This window comes from Meleagris gallopavo, chromosome 10 (assembly GCF_000146605.3).
Source record: "Meleagris gallopavo isolate NT-WF06-2002-E0010 breed Aviagen turkey brand Nicholas breeding stock chromosome 10, Turkey_5.1, whole genome shotgun sequence".
Classification (NCBI taxonomy): domain Eukaryota; kingdom Metazoa; phylum Chordata; class Aves; order Galliformes; family Phasianidae; genus Meleagris; species Meleagris gallopavo.
Window position 1 is genome coordinate 26,386,559 of NC_015020.2, and position 23,316 is coordinate 26,409,874.

The 23,316-nt window shown below is 49.1% G+C and overlaps 1 protein-coding gene across 1 annotated transcript in view; it reads right to left on the bottom strand.

The window, feature by feature from the left end:
• The window catches only part of ZSWIM5 (zinc finger SWIM-type containing 5), a 36,697-nt gene extending 15,658 nt beyond the window's left edge, over positions 1-21,039 (bottom strand). Inside the window, exons 1-2 of the mRNA XM_010716187.3 lie at positions 20,919-21,039; positions 5,223-5,579 (exon numbers count right to left, since the gene is read on the bottom strand). Of these exons, the coding sequence (XP_010714489.1) occupies positions 5,223-5,526 (304 nt within the window). The 5' untranslated portion in view covers positions 5,527-5,579; positions 20,919-21,039. The remainder of the gene's footprint in view (positions 1-5,222; positions 5,580-20,918) is intronic.
• Positions 21,040-23,316: the final 2,277 nt, after the last annotated feature.

The following is a 23,316-nucleotide window of genomic DNA, read 5'->3' on the forward strand; positions in this document are numbered from 1 at the left end:
TATAGTTGACAGAACAACGTAATTGGGACAGGATCTGAAGCAGCAGAAAGGAAACCGCTTTCGCCCACAGCCCTGTGCTGGGAAGGAGGGAACCAGCTCCACACGTGACCCAGCCCTGCTCCCCGCTGTCATAAGGCAGCACAACAGCGCATCTCAGCTTTTCTGTGTCTCTTCTTTCCCTCCCCCAAGTCCATCCTTATCTTTGCTCCCCCTTGCAGATAAAGAGCAGACAAGCCAGTGATTATCCTGTATCAGGAACCGATGACTAATCTGTCTGCCACGAATGCTTATCCGGCCCACATCACCGGGGTTGCTGAGATGCTTGTGCTCTTAATATCCTCCTCCGAGCAGCCTGCCTGCTCCTCTCAGCTATCCAGATCAGCCAGGTCGCCTCATCAGCCTCTGTGGGGTCATCTGTCCACAGCTAAAGGGTGCAGACACCCAGAGACCCATGCACAAATGTTCAGCTCGCTCCTCATCAAGGGCACTGGGACAGCTCAAAGCAGAGGCTCAGTGAGACGCACAAAGAAGCTGTGTTTTTGCAGGGTTCCCAGGCTAACCCCAGTGTTAGCATGCAGCGGAAAGCGCAGACGGCACGGAAAGAAGCATGTAGCTAAATAAAATCTCCTCCCACACAACACATTGAGCACTTCTCACGTTTGGGTTCTGACCACAGCTAAATTAGCAACACAGCTCTCGCCACTCCAAATAAAACCCACGTTTACTCATAAATTTATTTTGCTCTCCCATAAAAGATTCATACAGAGGGTTGTAATATCAGATTCCCACACACGCCGCACAAACAGGCAGATAATGGGCTACCCAATTACACCGGGGAGCTGGATCAACATTTAAGAGCAAACAAGAGGATTTGCGTGGCGTTTAAATATTCATGGCAGGATTTGCCCACTTCCCATTGCCAACGTTTGCACCGTGGTGGCGTCCCCATGGCATGCCGTGACGTAGCCGATGAGCAATTCCATGTCTCTGCTCCAAACTAGCAGGGAACGGCATGTAACACAGCCCCCAGCCTGCGTAACACGTTTCTCATATAGCAGCATTCCTGCTCCAAAGAGCCTGTTTCAGATGCGCTTGATCTTTGTCCTGTGGGATTCAGATTTAAGGAAACACCAGCGTACATCCTGAGTGGAAAGAGTGTTTCACAAACCCATTTGCACTGGCTGTAGAAACACAGATAAAAATGTCATCAATCACAGCAGCTAGGACCTCTCCCTCGTCATGGGCTCAGCACTTAACTATTTGGCACCCAGGAGAGACCCAGCCAGAGGGGATGCGAAGAGTGGGAAATAAGGGCTGGAAAAAATCAATGGGGAGAAAGTGGAACAAAGCCAGACATGGAAAATCTAACACCTTGCTCAGAAATTAGCTGTGGAAGTTGAAGGAAAGCAAAGCTCCTGGAGGGGAGCATGTTTCCGGGGCTGAAGAAGCACTGGGATGCCCATGGCTCACACTGAAGTCTCCCAGGTCTGGGCAGAAGAGCCAAACGCACCCATCCTGGTCCTGGTGAGCTTCTGGACCATGGGGTGGTTCACAGAAGCCGTCTCATGACTGCACGTGGCGTTGCCAAAAGCCTGCAGGCTGCATCTCCAGCATTTGGATAGAAACCAGGAGTGAAGGAAGAGCCACCCAGAACGGAGAGGGAGCAGAGGGGGAGGATACGGACAAATAAACAAACAACAGAAACCTCAAAGAGAAAATAACCAGGCACCAGAAAGGAAATGAACTCTAACAAGGGGTAAAAATAGCGGCGAAGTGAGGGAGAAAGGAACCAAGCTCCACTGAGCCTCCCAAGCCTCCCGTTCCATTTTTAAGTGGAGGCAGATTGGATGGAGGCAGCCTGAAGAGGCAGAGACATCTGACAGCAATCGAGGGAGTAAAACCCCTCAGCTCCTGTGACCAAAGTAGCTGCCAGCAGTGGCACTGTGCCCATCACAGCTGTGGTCCCACTGTGGGCCACGGGGACGCAATGGCACGGCTCTGCAGACTTCTAATGCCCATCATTTTCATTGGAGTAAAGTCCTGAAGCTCCCTTGGAGATCCTGGTTAAACCTCCCAGCACCTCTGTATGGCTGCCATGCAACTCCCAGACCAAATCCAATTCATTCTGGAGTTTAACTCCTTGTTCTTCAGCTTTCCCCACACACCTCACCTGCAAGTGCACGACTGCGCCCAGGCAGGCAATGAGCTTTCACAACACTGCTGGTGGGAGCAATGAAAACAGGCTTGAGAGCACACTGCTAACTGTGGGGGTCTGGCTGCCCCTAGGAAAGGCCAGAGCATTTTGCTGGTGTAATGACAGCCTTCAGCCTTATGGCGAGCCAGAAAGCCACGCAGAAACAAGGGAGGAAGCAGCACTGAAAGCTACTGTGGTCTCATTTCGACCTGCCACTTCAGAGGCTGTGAGCGGAGGAGGGCGATACGTGAGACGCGCGCGCTGAGTGCACTGCCCTTTGCAGTGATCTGCCAGAACAGAAACGTGACCTACTTCAGCACGCAGAGGTCAAGTGGGAAGCAGACAGCCAGGCACACCTAGGCTTGCCGCTCCGACTGAGCCCTGAGAGAACGAGTGAGCACTCTGGCTGCGCTCCGAGGCTGCATGGTTACTGGATAGTTTGCATTTCCTTCTAGGAAAGCAGCCCAGGAGAGCAGCACGTGCGTGCACACTCTTGCAAGGAGCAAAGGTCTCACGCCTACTGCGAGCCTTGTGGGCGGCTGCCTGCAGCCTTCTGCGCTGCTCGGGCACTACAGAAGGAGCAAAGAGCACCTCTGAACAGAGAGGGCAGCACTGTTTCTGAAGCAGACACTCACGATACAACAGGGATGTTCATAGAAGCATTGAGGTTGGAAAGCCCTCTAAGATCACCCAGTCCAACCCCACCCCACCATGCCCACTGACCACATCCCTCAGTGCCACATCTCCGTGCTCCTTGAACTCCTACAGGGATGGTGAACCCACCACCTCCCTAGGCAGCCCGTGCCGCTGCGTCAGTGCTCTTTCTGAATAGAAATTTCTCATAATATCCAACCTGAACTTCCATAGATGCCCCTGTGCTGCAGCATCTGCTCCCCCACCCCTCATCCCAACCACCAACACAGCAGGAGCAGCGCTGTGTTCACCAGACTAAAACCCAACCCAAAACTAAAAGACCTTTCCTTAGAAGAAATGAAAGGTTAAAAATAATTATTTCTAGAGAGGTTGCTCTTGCTTCATGGTGCAGTAACCTCAGTCGCTGGGCACATGCTGGGTTAGTTCATGTTGCAGAGCTGCAGCCAAAAGCCACCCTGGCCTCAACCCAGAGGTGAACAAAGCTGTGACCCCAAGAGCCTGACCCAGTCATGACCAAGAAACATGCACGTAAGCACATAAAGCACTATTTAAAGCATCTAAAAGATTTCAAGTCCCAGGATCAGGGACCCTCACTGAATGCATGAACTGCAGCTAGGAAAGGCGAGATGTGGGGTAGGCTTGGATCCCTTCCAGTGGGAGCCCCAGCAGAGCTGCTGGATTGCTCTGACATCCAGAGCCCCATGCACAGCACTGCTCTGCCTCGTGGCTGGGCTTTATTGGCAGGACGGGGAGGGAAAAGCTGGCAAAGTCTGGAGTCAAGAGCCAAAGCCACACTCTGTACCTGAAGGTGGGGCTTTTTTGAGCCTTTTTTTCCAGGGGGTGGGACATCTGATGGACATGGCTTGATGGGCATGGTGCTGTTGCCTTGATGGTTGGACTAGATGACCATAGAGGCCTTTTCCACCCTTAATGGTTCTGTGATTCTATAATCTATTAGTTTTATATCACTCTAATGTGCATCTACCACATCCCTCCCCAGGGTGAGGTCAGGGTGCACTTCTGCTCACAGAGGAGCTGGCTTGCTGGTGGGGCTGCCACACAGCTGTCAGACTTTCCCCATAGGGTGAGGCGCATGCGGCTCTGTCGGTTCAAAACTGCATGCTGGAGGGCACGAAGCCACAGGAGTCTGAAAGGACAGAGAATTTTTGCTTTGTTTTTTAAAACCACTTGTAAAAACAAGAGGCAGATATTGAACCAGAGCCAACATCTGTATCTTTGTAAGGCCTTCAATCACCAGCCTTTTGCTGACTCTAGAGCAATAAATATTCAGGGTCTTAAAAGCTTTTCTTCGTTCTGCTTGGGAGAATGCAGCCTAAAAGTATGGCGGAGGCGGGATCTTGCCCAATCTCAGCTTCAGTGAGGGAATGGACCTCACCAGATTCTTGGTCTTCGTTCTTTTTTAACACCAAAAAATGAGGAAACATCTCCAAACCATTAATTTCAGAGCGCAACCACACACAAAGCAGATGTGGCCCAGTGGAGGATACAAAAGCCTCTCCCAAGGTAAAAGCAAGAGGGAGGTGAGGGAAAACATTTGAGATCAGAGCTGCCATCACCAGGAGGATGGAAATGGACCCCTGGCCTCACTGCTACATGTGGATGCAACCAGTTCAGATCCTATTTTAGGCTGCATATGGGGCTTTTCATCTTCAGAGCAGCTAACAGGCATGTGTTAATCCCCACAACGCCCTTCCGTGGCAGATAAGTATTCATTATCTCTGCTTTACAGCTGGAGGGACAGGCGCGGTGCAGACCGGCTCATTGTTGGAGGCCCTGGGTAACTTCAGCTCCAGGGCTCCTCAGAAGGACACAGCAGGAGCACTGCCTTGTGCTGGCCAAGGGACCCCAGGGGGACTCACCATATCCTAGGCTGGGATGGACACCAACTCCTAGCTGGTGACTTCTAGAGGAGGAAGTTCAAAAGCACCCTTTAAACACAAAGCCCCAGGAAACATCCTTCATTGCCTTTGTGCAGTAGGTCAAGGCAGCAGCACTCATTTACTATGGGCAAATTAGCACCCATGGAGATTAAAGCTTTATCTCCCGCCAGCTCGGTCACATCTGACTTAGCAAGATGCAGGGCCAGGGTGACACAGAGTCACCATGTGCTGCAGGAGACATGTCCCTACTTTCCTCTTACTCCCCATCGCCCCGACAATTCATCCCCACAGAGGGCAGAAGAGACATGTGGCCAACACCAGAGTGGTACCACTGCCCACTTCTACCATCAGTTTGACACTGCCAGTAACAAACATGGCAAAACAACGGCCACCACCACCGCTGTAAGACCACCAGCCCCAGCTCCAAACAAGTGGATTCGTGCTGAGCCAGCAAGGAAAGAACAAGGAATTACCGTGCACTTGGTTGATTTCCGAGTTGGAGGACAGGATCTCATCAGCCAACTTCTGGGCAGTGGGCAACACCTCAGTGTGGTGTGCTGTGATCAAATACTGAACAAACTTCTGGAGCTGGTCCCTGTTCATCTGGAAAAGGGTCTCTGAGATGGGAAGACGGAGTTTGACCTGGTCCGGCTTGCGGATCCTGTACAGTGAAAGCGCCACGACGTGGGCGCAGTAAAAAATGTCTTTGTTCCCGCAGCCACATGTCACTGATGTGATTTTGCAGCGGTCGAAGCTGATGGCCACCTTGTAGGTCATCTCTGGTTCTGTCGCAGTCGCTGGCTCTGTCACCGTCCCACTGAGGTGGAAACCTGGAAAGGGAAAAGGAAAATAGGGAAAGGTGACTTAGCTTTGCTCTGACCACAACCACTCATGCAAGCTCTAGAAAGTGTGCACAGCCAGCGAAGGTCACTTCTGCATTGCTCTTTGAAGGAAAGCATCACCCAAGGATCCCTGCACCCTCCATCTGTCTTCTGGGAAAGAGAGGTCACCATCCACTCTGGCTCCTCTGTTCCCATGTATTACCTTGCATTTGCTGACTTCAGCCTAAATAAACCAAGCAGACATCCAAGTATGACCACTGACTGTGCAATGGACTTGTGAGCTGCACTGGCTTCACTACCATCCAGAACCCAGCTCACATACAAACACACTCCTGCACCAGCACGCGCATGCAGCCAGCCTCCTCGGTGAGTTTATTTAACAGCCAAACCACAGGGGAAGAGCAAAGCCGCTCGGTTCTCATTTGTTTAAGAGTCTCTCAGCCTCCTTCCCTCCTGGGAGCAATCCTCACCCGCACCTCCCCCTCACTGAATTCGCACCACAACTCACGTGAGCAAGAGGGGGCAGAGAAAGGCCAGGTTTTCTTTTCTTTGATGAAGCAAACAACATAAAATTAAATACAATGCAGCTCCAGCTTCATTCCCTCGACCAGGCACAGAGCTCCAGGGCATGACCACATCTTTAAGTTCTTCCGCACAGTGAGAACAAAAAGCAGAGATGGGAGTGACCCCTGCAAACCCTCTCCTGACACGTGAGCTCTCTCCAAAATACAGCTGGCAGGGAGCTGCTTGTCAGCACGATCTATGCACTGGGCCCAGGGACTGCCCAAATTGTTGGCACAAATGTCATCGTCCTTCAGCCGTGCTCCTGACAGCCTCTGCCATGCTGCGAGGGGCTGCAGTGCCTTCAGGCACAAACTGTGAAAAATGTCCCGACAATTCTCCAAAGTGGATGAAGGGCGAGAAATAGGCTCAGATGGAAGGGAAAGTCCTCTGGGCCCAAAGAAGGTGGATGCACTGAACAAAAGAGGGTTAAAGTTGGAGAGAAAAGACTGAACGTCCACTGTTCTCATGCTGGAGCCAAGGCTGGGTGAATCACAGAATCATAAAGGTTGGAAAAGACCTCTCCGATCATCTGGTTCAACCATCCACCTACCACCAATATTGCCCACTAAGCCACATGCCTAAGACCCACAACTGCACGCTCCTTGAACACCTCCAGGAACTGTGACTCCACCACCTCCCCGGGCAGTGAAGACACTCCAGACCTTCCCAAGGAGCCTATCCCACAAGCATGCTACTGAGGAGGTCAAAGATCAACATTTCGCATCCATCTGCCCTCTTCCCTCTCCTGATGAGGATGAGGACAAGTGGGGTCAGTGGAGACACCTCTGTGTGGAGCCTTACGTGGTGCCCATGCAGCCTGGTCCTCCTCCTTGCAGAGGAAGTCCACTTTCCTCCATGCCCCTGGTACCTCATTTAGGCCACGTTTGAACAGAGGTTTCTGTGGAGCCTACCATCACCCTAAAAAAGGCAGCAGACAGCTGAGAGGCCCACAGTGAACGACAGACGAGAAGAAGGGGTGCGGGAGAGATTAAAATACATTAACTGCATCAAACCCTTGCGCGTTTGCCAGCTTGCACTAAAGCTTTCTGAGACAAATTCTACCAGAGGTTTTTAATAAACGGCATCAAAACTAGCTATTCACTGCCAGTCTCTTTAAAGCCACGCCAAAAACCACATTCAAATCTGATTAAGTGTCAAGGAGGTCTGCTTTCACTTTAGCACACGGGATGGGGGAAGCAGACCTGTTCTGCAGCCATTGACCAAAGCTCAGACTGTGCAGCCAACAGAGCATCCAACATGGTGGTGTTTAACCTTGGGAGGGCAGGGGTAGACGGACACACGGCCCCACACTGCCCTCTTGCTCGCACACTGCCAGCAGTAGAAGCGCTGCTGGGGAGGTGCAGCCCTCAGCAGCCACGCCGTGTAAATCTTGAGGATAAACTCCAAAGTGTTTATGTTTTACCACTTCTCTGGTCTGCAATGCTTGGCAGGCTGCACCGATTCGCTGCCAGTTTCTCCCTAGTTTGCTTTCTGAACGAGTTAAAAGGATTGGAAACAACGTTCCTGAGCAATAATGTATGGATACACATGCATGGACACCCATATGTACGTATATATAAAACCCTTCAAGACAAATTACAAGCCATAAACACTGCCTTAAAGAGTTACTCCACCAGGATTCTAAGCCAGACCCTACTTGAGGCTAACCAGGCTGGAGGAGCTCAGCTCTTACAACCAACCAACCTGCTTCGGACAGGTGTCAGCCTGAAAATCACAGAGTCACAGGATAACCTGAATTGCAAGGGACCCATGAAGATCATCGAGTCCAACTCCTGCATCAACTGTAGTCTGAAATCAAGAGGAAACCATAAGTGGACATTTGTCCAGAACCTTGACTCATGCTGCTCTGTGGCATGGACACAGTTCTGTCCAGCACCAGAGGCACACGACATTGTGGGACATCCCAAAAGCTGTACTCTCCCACAACTGGTCCTCACCATGTGTAGTCTGGGTTTTTGCACCTACCAGAGCCATTCAACACGCCTGTGATAGCCAAGTTCATCTGGCATTTGGGCCGTAAGTCCAGCCTCAGTTTAGATTTGAGCTGTCACAGCAGCAGGTCTAGTTAAGATAAACTAGAAACTCTACACAAAACATTTAACAAAAGCTTAGTCAGAACTTAAACATGGCAACGGGGGAGAGAGAGGAACCCGCAGGAACAACGGCATTGTTTGGGAATATTTACATTAACGTCAGGTCAGCTTATAGCTACCACACCCAGCCCTGCTCTGCAGCTCAGAGCTGATTCTGTGGTCCTCAGAAATCTCTGACACTACAGTCCCCAACAGGTGATGGCCACCTGCAGAAGGACAGCTGTCACCGTGCCACCAGCTCAAATCCCACAGAGCATATGGGGCCCTCCAGCAAAGTGGAACACAGCCCCATATACAGACACAGGGTCTGGATAGTGCTGAGAGCAAAAACAAACGCCCTGCCCTGTGTCCCCCCTGCTCAGTTCAATTTAAGAAGTTCCTACAGCCGAGTGCTTATCTAGGACTTCATCTTCTGTTCCTAGCACACAGTTAACATAAGCTAACTTGGTGTTTGATTTGCTGCCAGCAAAGTGACAGTGCCAGGGCTTGAATGCTATGAAAAAGAAATAATTAAGTATCATCTTGGTAACTACAGGCTCATTAAACCCCAGATTAGTCCCAGGAAAAAGGCTCAGGCTCCTCCCTCTACCCCAAAAGAACTCCCACCATGGATGCTTCCCAATAGATGCCCCTTTGATCCAGGGTGCAGGAGGAGCTGAGCATGGACAGCTGCCTCTGTGAGCTGCAGAGAGAGCGCTGCAAATCAGCATAAACACCACACTAAACACAGCCACACGCTGCACCATTAGCACACCTCCTTCATAATTCCATTTATCCGTCCAACGTGGACAAAACACCTGAGCAAAGACCTTTTCCCTGCCGTGGCACATTTGCCCCCAGAGTCCCCACTCTGATGTTGCATTAGCATTGCAGGATATTGTGCCTCTGCTTTAAATTAAAACAGCCCCTAGGGATGTATGCTGGGAGTTTGTGAGCTCCACACTGGTGTCACTTCTAAACTCATTAGCAGGGCAGCATTTTCCCTTTGGGGTGTATAAGCCCCACAGGCTGGGAGGAGCAGGATGCTCCAACCCTCCTGGGCTCTGAAAGCCCTATGAAGTCGACCAGCAGCTTCAGCACCCAGAGCTTTGCTGTTATGATAGGATCACCAAGGCCTCGACCAGAGTACCTTTAACCAAGATGAAAAACGCTTAGATCTCTAAATCTACTCAATCAAAAGGAGCTTTGCAAATTCTTCCAACTCTATCAGAGCAGTCAGAGCTATGTAGTTATAACTCAGGTGTCCATAAGCCACCTGCAAGGAGAGACTCCCAGACCCTTTACCTGCACCTTGAGGGAACAGCTCAGCCCTCCTAGAGCAGAGATCATCTCTGAAAAAAAAGATGGATTTCTGCTTCAGAGAACAAAACTGCAGCAGACAAAGCCTCCTTGAAATGCACCCCTGGCCTTGGGTCCTGCAACAGACACCAGGAGTCTGCAGAGCCAGCACGCAAGCTGGTTACATCAAAGCACCTGTGGTTCAGAGTCAGGCAGGCCAGAGTCACTGCCATAACAGATTAACCAATTTTGCTCAGCCTTTCCAAAACAACATCACGTACAGATATAGTCATAGACCACAGACCCCAGAAACCAGCAAAACCCCGGCATGATCTGCTCCCTTCTTGTAACTGTGACTTCCAGACTGTTCAAGCACCACAAGGAGGATGAGGAGCATCCTGCAGCTATACCACCAGACAGGAACTCAGCTCTGCTTCCTCCAGCAGTTGCTGCTCGCAGCCATCCCCCAGATTTCACACCTCAGCTCAGGCAGAACTCACAGTTGTCATTCTCAGAGTTGCACCACTTAGAAAAAATGAGTTTGCTCATCCCAGGCATGGCATGTGCCCGCCTTGCACAGAGCTGGCAGAGTCCCCACACAGCCTTCTCATGGGACCAGACATCCCAGGAGTTAACCCTGGACCAGCAGAAACAACCTGAGTCAGTTGCACCAGCATTAACAGTGGTGATGCACTGGAAGAGGCTGCCCAAGAAGGTGGTGAAGTCCTGGAGGTGTTCAAGAATCATGAAGAACCATAAGAAGAACATGGTTCGGGGGCATGGTAGGGATCAGTTCAGTTGGAGGTCTTTCGAACCTTTATTTTACTATGATTGCTGCACAAGAGGACCAGGAGCAATCTTTTAACTCCTTTCACAGGCTCAAAGATCTTTGCCTAGAAGGAAGACCTTTCAAGAAGACCTACCATGAAGGAGGACAAGGAATGGCTCTACAGAGAGAACAAGGCAGCCACTCTGCTGAGGAAGCTGAGTACAACCAAACACTGGGCTCCATTAAGACCAGAAAGAGCTGCCAGGCACAGTGAGCCCTGATAGAACAGACAGGAAAGGCTACACAGATGTTTATGGGGCTCTGCAGATGTAGACAACATAAACCAAAATTTTCAGTGCAAGTCATATACACTAGGTTACCATGACCCAAATATTTTTAAAATTCCCAAACCACAGCGGAAAGGTATTTTAAACTAAAGCGATTCCAAGCCCTTCAGTGATTAAATGGACTGCAGCTCCAGCTTGTAGTGGAAAAACCATTTGTTTTTCCACTGTGTGAAAGCCATAACTAGCAATGAATAATAATTGCTGCGCCTAGTGTTATTTATAAGTCATTCTTGGTCACATTTCCGAGCCTAGAAACAGCAGCTTTCCAAACGTGAACTTAAAATCAGTCAATATTTGTAATGTAGACAACACCCATGGGAGGAAGGTGTCTGTGTGCTTACGCGGTAGGAAGCGGAGGTTAGTAAAATCTCCGCAAGCTTTCCAGCTAATAGATCAATTCCTCCAGCCGGCTGATCCTGACAATTGCTCAGTCTCTGACCTTGCAGTTGGAAAGGAGATGGGCTCATGAACTCATTTGCACATGACAATGCTCCGGCAAAGTGAATCATCTGCCTCTGATAGTAATGGAGAGTACTGCTCACTCCAGCCCTCCCAGGCTCCATTCAAATAGCGCAGGGCTGGCCTTTTGTGCTGTAAGTGCAAGAAAGACTCCGCTGAAGATGTGTGCAATTAAACCCACTTTTCTTGTTGCTCTTTTGATTCAGCGGAGCTCAATGAGAGGCACCCTAGGCAGGTGTTGTCACACACAGATAAAATGTGCCTTTTCAGAGCGCTCACAGACAAAAAGAAAGAGGTAAAGGCTGAATCAATTGCAATTTCTCCCTTGCAAAAGAGGCAATCCATGCTTCAAGCAATTCAATGAGGAGAGAGCTCATTCGGATTTACACGTCTGCCCCCTCTCCCCTCCACAAAGCAATTTCTTTTTGTGACAAATGGATGCCACACGCAAAGGTGCTGCCCTGCAGCCAGACCTCTGCGGGGCAGGGAACCTCTGCGGGGCAGGGAACGGGGAAGGACATAAATCTGAAGGGCTGGGGCCCTCCTCCCCACCCCTCCACACTGCTTTTCCCTTTCCCGGCCATACCACCCAAGAAAAGCAATGTGGTTTGGCAGAGCTAATGAGGACAATTAACAAACTGATGCCGTAACAAAGGGATGTGGCTGAGATGGGACAACCGTATCCTTCGGGAGTCAATGGACAGCCATGGGCAGAGGACGAGCTGCCATGCAAGTGCATGGTCAGACACTGGACATTGGCAACCAGAGGCCTGCCAGCAAAGCCATGTGTGTGGGTAGGCTGGGGAAGAAGCTGCAGCTTTAACAAGAGGGGATGCGAGTGCAGTTGTTTGTGTTGGAGGTAGCCGTAAGCTCCTCTGAGCAGCTGAGTAAGCTGGAGGGACGCTCTCGCTGCCATCTGCTCTGATCCCAGAACACCTCCTGCAAATGAAGAGTCAATCCGCTGGTTTCTATTCCTGTTAACCTCTAATCAGCCGCAAGGATCGGCCTCTGCTCTGCTCTTTATCTGAGCCAGCTAATGCGTGAAGTGCACCGCGCTCCCCATCTGTTCCAGCATTAGTAGAGTTAAAGGACAATGCCGTTTCCCTGTCCCAAGCATTCACTTACACAGATGCCCTTGTATTAACTCAATTTCCCAGTGATTTCCATTATTACCCTTACGAGATTTCTGCTGTTTGTTTATCCAAAAGCCTAACAGAGTTTTTTTTCCTCCCCCTGCCCAACTCCAGGGGTGGGCTCCAGCAGACTGCTTCTGCTCTGTGACATCTCCCCCCAGACACCCTAAATTGCTCCCATTCTCTCCCCAGGCTTCAAGCACTCTTTGTTACCTATTCAGACCCCAAACCCCATTCCCAGCCCCAATGCTGAGGACGCCCCTCCCCACACCACCTTCCACATCCTTCCGCTGCCTACCAGCAAATGGGTTTTTAATCTACCCAGATGCGCAACCCTTGCTCTGAAGTCATATGGTTTGGGGGAAGAAGGGGAAAAAAAAACCAACAACCCTCATTCTGAAGCTCTGACTGATTTCCTCTGCTAATTTGCAGCCCTGCAAGCTGAACGCCTGTGCTGGCAGCTCAGAGCTAATGCAAACGGGGCCGAATGGCGATTGTGCAGCAGCATAAACAATAGAGAGGGTTTGAAGAGAGGGAGAGTTCACCATGGCTCTGCTGACACATACTGCCTGCGTAATAACTGGTGGCAAATCGCTGTCCAGTCTCTTTGCTGCTCTTGTGTATCTCATGGCAAGCTTGAATATAAAGAACTTGCTTAAAACAAAGAGAAGGTTAGAAAGATGAGTGTGTGCACTAAATTAATGGACAGAAATGGTGAATGCAACACCTCCACATCAAGAGAGAAAGGAAACAACTGTGATGATCCCCAAAGTATTCATGTTTCTGCATTCATTAAGGGCTGTATCTAAATATACAGCAATGTTGCTCCTTGTCATAGCTGAGGTACCTTCTCAAAAAACTGTGGAATCACAGAATGGGTTGGGTTGGAAGGGAGCTTAAAGCCCCCCCCGCCCCACTCCCTGCCATGGGCTGGTTGCCCTCACCAGATCAGGCTGCCCAGGGCTCCATCCAGCCTGTCCCTGAATGCTTCCAAGGATGGGGTACCCACAGCTTCTCTGGGCAGCCCGACGCAGAATTATTTTCAAGCATGAAAGCAAATATCCATGAGGACCAAATTCCTTTTTTGTTGGAGTTTCTAAACCCAGGAGTTCCATCAACTCAGGCTGCCCCTGGAGCTAGCCTAGCCTGGAGCTGTGCCTTGAGGAAACCCACCTGAGATGCCAGAGCCTGCATGCAAGGCTGGATCACAAAATCAGCAACTAGGATAATCACTGATTGTGATTAGAATAATTAGGATCCTCCTAGCTGGGCTCACCCAGATTTCCAACAACTGAGAATCACAGAATAGAATCATGGAATCATTAGAGTAGGAAAATACCACCTAGTCCAACCCCAAACCATCACCTAGGACATAAAAGGGTTTTAGTGAGGAAATGTCTCTTGTCCAGTCATAGAAGAGCCACTGCGACGGAAGCACCGATTTCACTGCATGTAGAAAAGCTGAGCAGCGTCGTTGCCTCTACAGTCCTCTTTATGTGGTGATCCCTGCAAGCCCTCAGCCCCACAAACAAAACAATCCCTGCCATTTTCACAAAGTGTCGGCCGTGCCAGAACCCTTTTGTACTGCCATTGTTCGCATGGACGCGCCCCGCGAGCGGCGGCTCTGCTCCTTTGTTCCACCCTGCAAACCTGGGCTGTCCGGGATAGCAGGAATTTCCAATCCAGATCCAATTAGCACAGCGCTTTCACTTTATTCTCTATGGTAGAAAACAACTGAACCCAAAGCGGCTGTGCAGCTTGCACCTGCAGCGCGCAGACACAGCGCGTTGTGCTCGAGGTGCCCCAAAGCCAGCCTGCTCAGGTCTGCAGGGGAAAAGCCTTGGGGTCAGCAACTTGGCCTGAATAAAAATTGAGTTATGTCTGCCTAATCCTGTTAAATCGGTCAGAGTCTCCTTGTACCCATTGTTCTGGCTCCTGGTTTAAGCGCTCATCCCTGGGTACCTGCTGGCAGGGGATGAAGTTACTCCAGAGCCACAGGCATCCTTTTCTTTATCTGTTCCCATTGCTGTTCTGCTTTTCTAAGACACAGCCTCACTCCCGGGTTGGCAATTTATCCAAGCTTTGTTTTTCTGAGATGGGAAGGAGGAGAAAGGCAGAACTCGTGATAGCAATGTGAGAAAGAGAGACCCACTACCTCTGAAACCCTCTAAGAAACAAGGAGATGCTCATCCTGCAGCTCCATTCATGCCATATTTTGCAACTGGAGCCACCTCTGAAGCGTACAACTAAAACCACGACCAAACAAAAAACAAACTCAACTGACCAATATTGAAAATCAGAAGCAAAACTGAGAGCCTCACAACTTGCTCTGCTCACAAGTCTCTGTTCCTTGGGACCAGCCAGGCCAGCAGCACCCCTGGCGAAGCACCAGCATCAAACCAGGGCAGCACGAAGCAATGGAGGGAAATGGCACACAGCCCTGATCCTCCCTGAGACATCAGACCTTAAAATAGCAGCTCGATGATTTCTAGGGAAGTTATTAGTTATAATTTTCCTGGCCCTCAAAAGCCTTCTGAGGGAATGAAGCAGCCTAGATTCAGTACAAGAACCTGCTCCAATTCTTCCAAAAAAGAAAGACACTTTTTCCATTAAAAACAGTTTTATACTGGGAGCATGAAGTCTGACTTTCTAAGTTGCTGGCAACGTTGTTAAATGAGCATCACATTTACGAAGTGTTTGTGGTAATGGCCTCAGTAACCATTTACTGAAAAGGTCAATTAACTTCCCTCACAAAACCTTGCTTTCAAGCAAAGAAAAGGGCTCTGTGTTCAAACTGCTCTTCAGAAGTGGAAAACTCTTTGCAATGTCACCGTTCCCCCATTCCTGCTCTCCACCACCCATCCCCCAGTCAGGCACAGCCCCCACAGCAGTGCTCCCAAAGACGCACAGTTCCATCCCCACCACTCTCACTCTTTCCCCTTCTTTTGTCCTTGCTGGACAACAAGGATCGTTAGGTCCTTTGGGGAGGTCACTCTGATGGCCAGACACACCATCCCCAAGGAAGCAGTCATCCTAACATGGAAACTCGTGCTCCTCGCATGCACCTGCAGCAGTTGGTTGCCAAGTGCCACAGCCCCAACTCATAACAAACCCATCCCTCTCTCTTTTTTCTTGCTATTGAATTTCATTGAGGAGACCACAGCCAAACATTTTTACATTGTAGAAATATTATTGGTCTTGAATGGCTTAGCACACTTCAGTAGTTTCACTAAAAGTTAGTGGTTTCCACCTTTTTTCTAAACCAATAAAGCTTAAATTTTTGAGCCTATTAGGGCTGCTCCATATTGGGAAATTAACCAGTTATTGAAGAAGAAATTATTCAGCATTTGCTATTCCAGATCAGCTTCACCTTGTGAACTTTTTATTCCAGAATAATTTTGGAATACTTTGCGAGGGTATTAATTAATCCATGTGAACAGGACTTAATTCCAGGACAGGGAGTTGTTCAGATAACCACAAGTGCCCCACAGCAGCTGGACTGGTCGCTGACATCAACATAAAAGTGATGAACTTCTTCTGGTTATCTGTGTCATTAGCTTGGGCTGGAAAGACGGACACATTCCCAAGCAGAGCGATCACAGAAAAGGAGGTGGAGAAATGACAAACATGGCGGTCACAAAGGTCAACAGCATCGTGGCTTGCAACAGAAAGAGAAGCAGGACAAGAGTAACGGCCTCAAGTTGTGCCAGGAGATATTAGGAACAATTCCTTCTCCTAAGGAGCGGTGATGCAGTGGCACAGGCTGCCCAGGGAGCTTGGTGGGGTCACCATCCCTGGAGGTGTTCAAGGAACGTGGAGATGTGGCACTGAGGGACGTGGTCAGTGGACATGGTGAGGTGGGCTGGATGATCTGAGAGGCCTTCTGCAACAGTAATGATTGTATGAAAGAGTTTTTCCGATTTTCTTTTGATCCAAGAGCTGAAAATACAAGGTGAGAGGAGTGGTCTAACGAAAAGGTTGCAGGACATTGCATCATGAGATTAAATATGCACCACATAGCACTGGGAAAAGCAGAAAATAGCTTCCGCCCTTGGGATCTCTGCAATGAGCCCAACTGGGAAAGGCCAGCACAGCTGCCTGGGGACATCCAGCAGCGTCCATGCATTCTGTGGCAGATCCAAACCCAACCAAACCATCTGCTGGAGAAATTTGCCACCTTGCCCACCAGGACCAGGATCTTGTTGGATGCCCTCCAGTTCCACCAACCTATAGATTGCACCCAAACAACAACTACAGAGTCAACTCCACAGGCTGTACCACAGCAGTTGGATTATGTGGCATCTCCTGGACAAGACAACCCCTCAGTGGCCCCAAGAAAGGTCTGTGTCGAACACTTCCTGCAAACCCCAGTGCATAACCAAAGGGCAGGAGCAGAGTGCCCAGGCAGTATTTCTAATGGGGATACAGAAACGCATAAGAGGGACAAGACCAATCCACAAAAGGACGTGACATACACATCTTCATATCTCGTTCTTGGCAAGCCCACACAGCCACATTTGGGGTTGTGCCTGACAATCACTCAAATTGTCTCATGCTGCACAATGAAAACCCCGTGCAGAGCAGTCATTGCACTTGAAATAAAGGAACATTTTTAAAAAGAAACGCTTTGATGGCATTGTTTTCACACGACCCTGCTGAAAAGTCAGGAAGGCAGCGGGAGGTCTGCGGAGTTAAGACTTCCCTTGCAGCCTCCCTTGCTTGAAAGGAAGGCGGTTGGGAGGCAGATGCCTGACAAGGATGCTCAGCTCCTCTACATCAGCAGTTTGCAACATCTTTAGGACACAGCTCCTCTCAGAAGCAGATTCCTGTGGGGTGACTTTAAAATCCTCAACAGCACGCTTGCTCATCGTGCATCCCCACAGCAGCTGTCCTGGTTACCCACCACATCTCCAGGGCTCCCCAAATCCACATCAGGAGCTTCGGGGAGCAGCCCAAAATGGAAAAGCTGCCCAAGAGAACCCAAAGCAGAGCATCCCCTATTTTCCAAACTCAAGATATTTCCACAGCTTAACAGCCTTTGGAAGCCCAAATGGCCACAAGCAGTGATAACAAGCGAAAGATGAGTCTACAACTCATGGTTCTGATTTAAAAACTTAACAGATCTCTTTTTGCAAGATCTCTTTGAAATACATTGTTATTCAATACACAGGCTAGACTGCAGGCTCCTTCGTTTGCTTTCGGAGCAGTGCAAACATCTAAAATGACACCGCATAATGACAAGATCTGTCATCAAGACGGCTGGTGCTACAATATACAGAAAGAAGGCGCAGACGCAAAAGGAAGGAAAGACCCATTCACTCTCTTTGGAATTGGTTAAAATTAAAACAAAAGGAAACCTACGCTGTGCAGTTAACACTAAGTACACAGAAGCAAAGGGAAAGAGGAAAATTGCAAAGTGAGGCATTTCACTGTGGTTTTCTGTCATCATGTGGCACGAAGCCCTCTCGGTGTCAGATGGAGAGCCTCCGACTCCCCTAACCACAGATGTATTTTAGTAATTAAGCCCCTCTGTGAAGGAAAAGGGGAAAAAAGAAAGGGGAAATCCTGCAGTATCCCAGCCAGCAACCTGCTGAAACCCAACACCAAAGCCAAGCAGCACCGAGCGCCTGCCCCACCTCCCACTCACAGCCACTGGGGCTGCCACGCGTGCTGCATGGCTATCAGCGAATTTATTTCCATTTGGAGCTGGAAGCAACCATAAGGCAGTGAGCTCAGCGTAACGGGACAAATGAAGGAAAAAGCAAAACCAGATGAGTGGTGCGGGAGCCTGCTTCTCTCTTCCCTTCGAACAGGAAAGGCGGTAATTTGAGACAGTGCCGTTTATAGTTTTACCCGCAATCTCAGCAAAGGTTTTTAGGAATTGTCCTGTATCAGCACATAATGTGAGCATTACATGGTGTCCACAGAGTAGAGAGGGAAATCTCCCACAGACCCTCAGAGAAGCGTTACAGGAATGCAAAAAGGGACGAACTTTAGGGAGAAGTGGGGAGGAATAATTGCAGATTGGGACAATGGGGACATTGGGGTCAGTTTTGCAGGAAGGGCTGCAATGGAAGGGGTACGGGAGCACCACCCTTGCCTGGGTCCCAACTGCACGTAGGTCTCTGCGGTCTCATCCCAATGCTGCTCCTCAGTTTTCCTGCAGTTGCTTAGCGACAAGGACAGCTCACTGCACTGCCGCGCCAAGCATTAAATACCCTTACACTTCGTTTTTGCAGATGAGGAGCAGCCAGGAGATAGAATGAAGAGGCCATTTTCTCCTCTGAGAGGCAGAGATGCCATCTCCTCACCTGGCAGAATGACTGCCACAGCACAAAGATGACCAGAGCACTTGAGGTGAAAAAAGCCCAACTCGCTCTCTATCAAAGCCAGAGCAGTGAAGATGCCACAGGCAAGCCATGGCTCCAGGCAGCTGCAAAGGGAGATGCTTCTGGATCAATGTGACAACCTATTGTCTTAAATCTCCAAGTTCCAGAGTTTTGTGACTGGCTGGCACAGGCACTTCAAGGAGCCAGGAGAATGAGCTTGAAATCACAAAGAAAGGTGGAGAAACGAAACTCAATTTCCTTTCCAAAGCTCCTAACCCTTTAAGCGGATCTGATGGTTCTTGACATGGCTTAAGGCTTCCCAGCACTTGAGTTCAGCTGTTCTGTGATTTGCTAGAGAAGCTCACACTGTATTTTGCTACACCTGGAATCTGCCCAGCTCCAGGCAGCCTGCAAACCTGGCATGGCTCCAGCTCCAGCAGTGCTGGAAATGGGTTTCTGGTGTACAGGGAGGACTGAGACATGCCAGCACCATGCACCTGACAGTGATGCACCTCTGGAAGATACTCATCTAGACTTGCCTTGCCTAAGAGCCCTGAACCGCCTAGCTAAATGCCTCATTGTGCCAACAGCTATGAGCATTTTTGCTCAGAGACCTACTTGCAAGATTTCATACCACGTGCTTGCACATACAGGGACAGTCACGTTTTACTAGATGACATCTACAGACTCACCTGAACAACGTCTCTGGCGCGCATGGGGCAGTGAGGTTAATTTCCTACTTTTGGAGCTTTTTCCATCTCAGTGAAAGCAAAGAAAGCCAGGGGCTGCAGTGAGCTGCTCCTTCTCCTCTCCGGTGCTCGTTCAGCCCTTGGATGTCTCTGGCATTTCCTCAGTATAGAGGACATCAGGACCAACCAGACTCATCTACTTGTATGGGTGCCTGTCCTTTCTGACCTGTACTGTCCCCTCCATCTCCCTCAGGGCCTTCTACTCAGTATAAGCAGCGCAGCTGCTGCAAAGCACTGCAAAACTTCCATCTGAGCAAAGCTTCCATCCCACGGCATGCCCAAGACAACAGGCAGACGTCAAATTAAAACGACTCCAGCCCTCAGCAGCCTCTCTCTCTAAAGAGCAATTGCTATTATTAATTTGCTTCCTCCAGATAAACAAGAAACGTATTAAAATCTGAAACAGATCAGGAGCACAGGGGGCAGCAGAGGGACAGGAGGTTGCCACTTGTCTTTAAAAAATAAATACTTCCATGCTGGATGACACTTCCCACTTGCTGGCTCCCCAGGAGCCAATTTCCGCACCGCGCGTTTCCTCTGCAGGAGATAGAAACGTCACTGCTGCTGTGGCAGCTCGAGGGCTCGTCCGTCTTTGAGGGGAGGAAGTACCCAAGCTGGGACCTAATAGGTGAAATGCATCTAAAAATAGATATTTAGAATATAAAATTAAGTTCATCTTAGCAAGGAACACAAGAAGCTTTTCCATTAAACCTAGAGACAATCTCATCATGGACAAAGAGACCAACACCTCACCCTCTCCATCTTCCCAGCAGGAAGGTGATGTTCGTGGAACCACCTCGCTGGTGGCATGAATCTCTTCAGCATTGCTTCCTCCATCCTCTGCAGCGAGAAGTGGTTTGAAGCACAACAAGCAGCAGAGTTCCCACTGCCCTCACAATGCACATTTGCAAAGGATCTTACAGCCACGCGACAGCTGTGCTTTCATAGATCCCCCCTTGTTTCTCCAGCCATAAAGAAAGGATTTAAATGGCTGTTGCTAGCACAATGCAAGTTATCAACCATATCAGTACATAGAGCCAAGGCAGCAGCAAATTACGTTCGCTGTACACTCAGCATTTGTGCAGGCAGGAGTGTTTGGGAGATAAGAGGAAAAGGAAACACACAGCAGACAATCAGGACACCTAAAATGCAAGCATTGAGTTCACAGTCACGGCTGCCTTTGGTCTGGGGGGTTTCCTATAGCTTGACCTTCTCTTCTTCAATGAGCAACAACAACTTTGGACATCTGTAACCCTTCTACTCTTCAGAAACCTCTCTAGGATGCAATAAAGCCTTTATCCCATCTTCTCCTCGATGAAGGTATGGGAATTGCAGCATGCTCATCACCTGCAATCACATAACCACTAAGTTCAATGTCGAGAGCTCTGGGCCATGAGGAGATTTTGCTAGATTTGGGCAGCGGTATGAAGCATGCTAGGGGCAACACCGTTAGGCTCATTAAACTGAGTAAACTACACTAAACTCAAAAGAAATTAAAACCAAAGACTGCTGCGAGCTGTGAGCTTTGCATCATCTCGAAGGCAGAGGTTGTTGAACTTCCACTTCAGACATGAATTAAACTCACCTTTAAATTTTCAGCAGCCCACATCTGCGCTGAGTGGATATTGAAGCCAGCCACCGACACTTTTGCACGTTCACTTTGTCTGATGCCAACAGATCCATCTGCCTCAAATACAGGAGATCTCTTTTTAACACTCAAAAGCTAATGAAAAAAATCCCCTCTGGTGAAAGGACAACACTGGATCAGAGAAGTTTTATTAGCCCTTAACCATGCAAAGTTGGATGGTTGTCCCCTGTTTAATTCTAATACTCTGACTCTGTTAAACATTAACTGTATAAATAATCAAATACTTCACATGACAGAGCCATACTTCCAATCTGGGGCTAATAACCCAGAGGGTAATGAAGGGTGTAGTCTTCTGGGCTCAAGTATTTCCAGCACTCTCCAAACACCAGAACAAAGGCTTTCCCTTCCCCCTCCACAGGCTTCAAAGCAAAAGCTTTGATTCACTCAGCGAGACCACATCAAGCCAGAGCACAGGCATGCGAATCTTATATATCTCATCGCACACCCTCTGCTCCAGAGACACATGTGAAACCACCAACCATTGTGTGGTCTGAGCTCTGTCAAATTGCCAGGCCCTCTCCAAAATTAAAAAAAAAAAAACAAAACACCAAAAACCTACCTCCCCATCCCCAATTCAGTACAAGATGCTCAAGGACAGGGCCTCCTCCCACTGGTCCCATTCATCCATCCATCCATTCAACCCATATACACAGAGCAACTCCAACCACTGCGGACATGGTCTTCAACTCATGGTTCCACTGTTCCCTACTGCTCCTCCAAGACATTTTCCTGGTGAAATATTATGGGATGGATAAGAGAGGAGCACAGCTCCACGCTGTCAAAAACTGCAGTTTCCATTGCTTGTAATGAGGATTGCGGCTGCGTGGCACCTCTGAAACTAAGCTCTTGCCCTCCTTGGGCTTTGTTTTCCCCAAGTACAAGGTTGGGAGAATGCCCTTTCTGGGCCCCACATGGGTATTTTAAGACACAGGCTGGAATTGTTTGGCTTGTTAGGAAATGATTGGTGCCTTTACAAAGCAGAGGAATGCAAAACGCTACGGAAAGATCTATAAAGGAAAAAAAAAGAAAGGCCTGTTTGAAAGAAGTTAAAAATTAAAAGCTGCATTAAAAATATATGAATCTGATGCTGGCTGTCCCCTTCCTCCAAGGTCAAACTGAGACAATTTTTTGGAAAACGTAATCATCTAATGTCCAGGACTTCACTGTTTCAGATTGATGCTTTCCCTTTAATGCTGACTGAAAGGCTTAAAGTGATTTTTGACAATCAAAGTAGCAGGAGCCAAATGGAGAAACAGTCGACCCATAGCTCTGCCTAAAACTGTGCTTTCAATACTTCTGAGCTGACTTTGGAAAATTAGTATTGGCTTTGCCAGAACCCAGGAGAGCAATTGTGCATTAATTATCACTCTTGCGCTGCAGACAGACATACAAAACATAAAGACAACTGCAAGGCTTGTTCAGAACAGGGGATCCAGCACCGGCGCTCCGCACAAACATTTTCTCCTTCAAGTGTTATTCAACCACAGAGCTCCTGGAGAGAGCCCTGGGCTGTGCCAGGTAAAGCACAGACTCAGCACAGCCTACACCGCTGCTGTCCACATTGATGAATTCAGTTCAGCATGCAGCATCTGGGCCGGACAAAATGCATTCTGAGAACATGTTTCTCTGGTCAGTCCACCCTCTCTAGCTTCTTTGAGGGCAAATAAGAGAAGTAAATACACCCAATCTACGTTGCTGCAGCCATTATTGCCATTACTGGCAAATGTACCAAAACAGAGCAGTCCTCCAGCATGACAATAGGCCCAGGTGAAGGGATGGAGCTGCCACCACCCGTGCCCATAAAACACATACTCCAGCATCACCAGCAACACAAGGTCCAGACGTGGGAGGAAAAGCCAGGAACTGCAGGAGGAAAAGGGCAGAGCAAAGCCAGGAGAGCCAAGGAACCACCTCCAGAGTTCCCCTGTTCTGACTCGCATTTCCACATGCTACAGAAAACCCAAAGCTGATTTTATTCCTGACTTGCAGATTCTGGGGAAGAGGGAAAGAGAGAACACCGGCCATCTGCTCAGGTCCCCATAGCAGAGGAGAAGGCTGCACAAGGCGATTCTCCAAGAAAAGCCATGCTACAACACAGGGGGAGGCTTTCAGGTTGACTTGGCTGTTGGATTTCTTTAATGCAATTTTGGACCCAGATGTTTTATAACACACGCTACCGAGGGCGTACATGCGAGGAAAGTAACTCTGATTTGAATATCCCTTAGAGCACATTGCTCTTATTAAACACACTCTACAGAGCTATTGCTCCATGCAGTATTAGACAGTACAAGACGTTCTGGTAGACTACAAAAATTGGCCCATAAAAAATAAACAC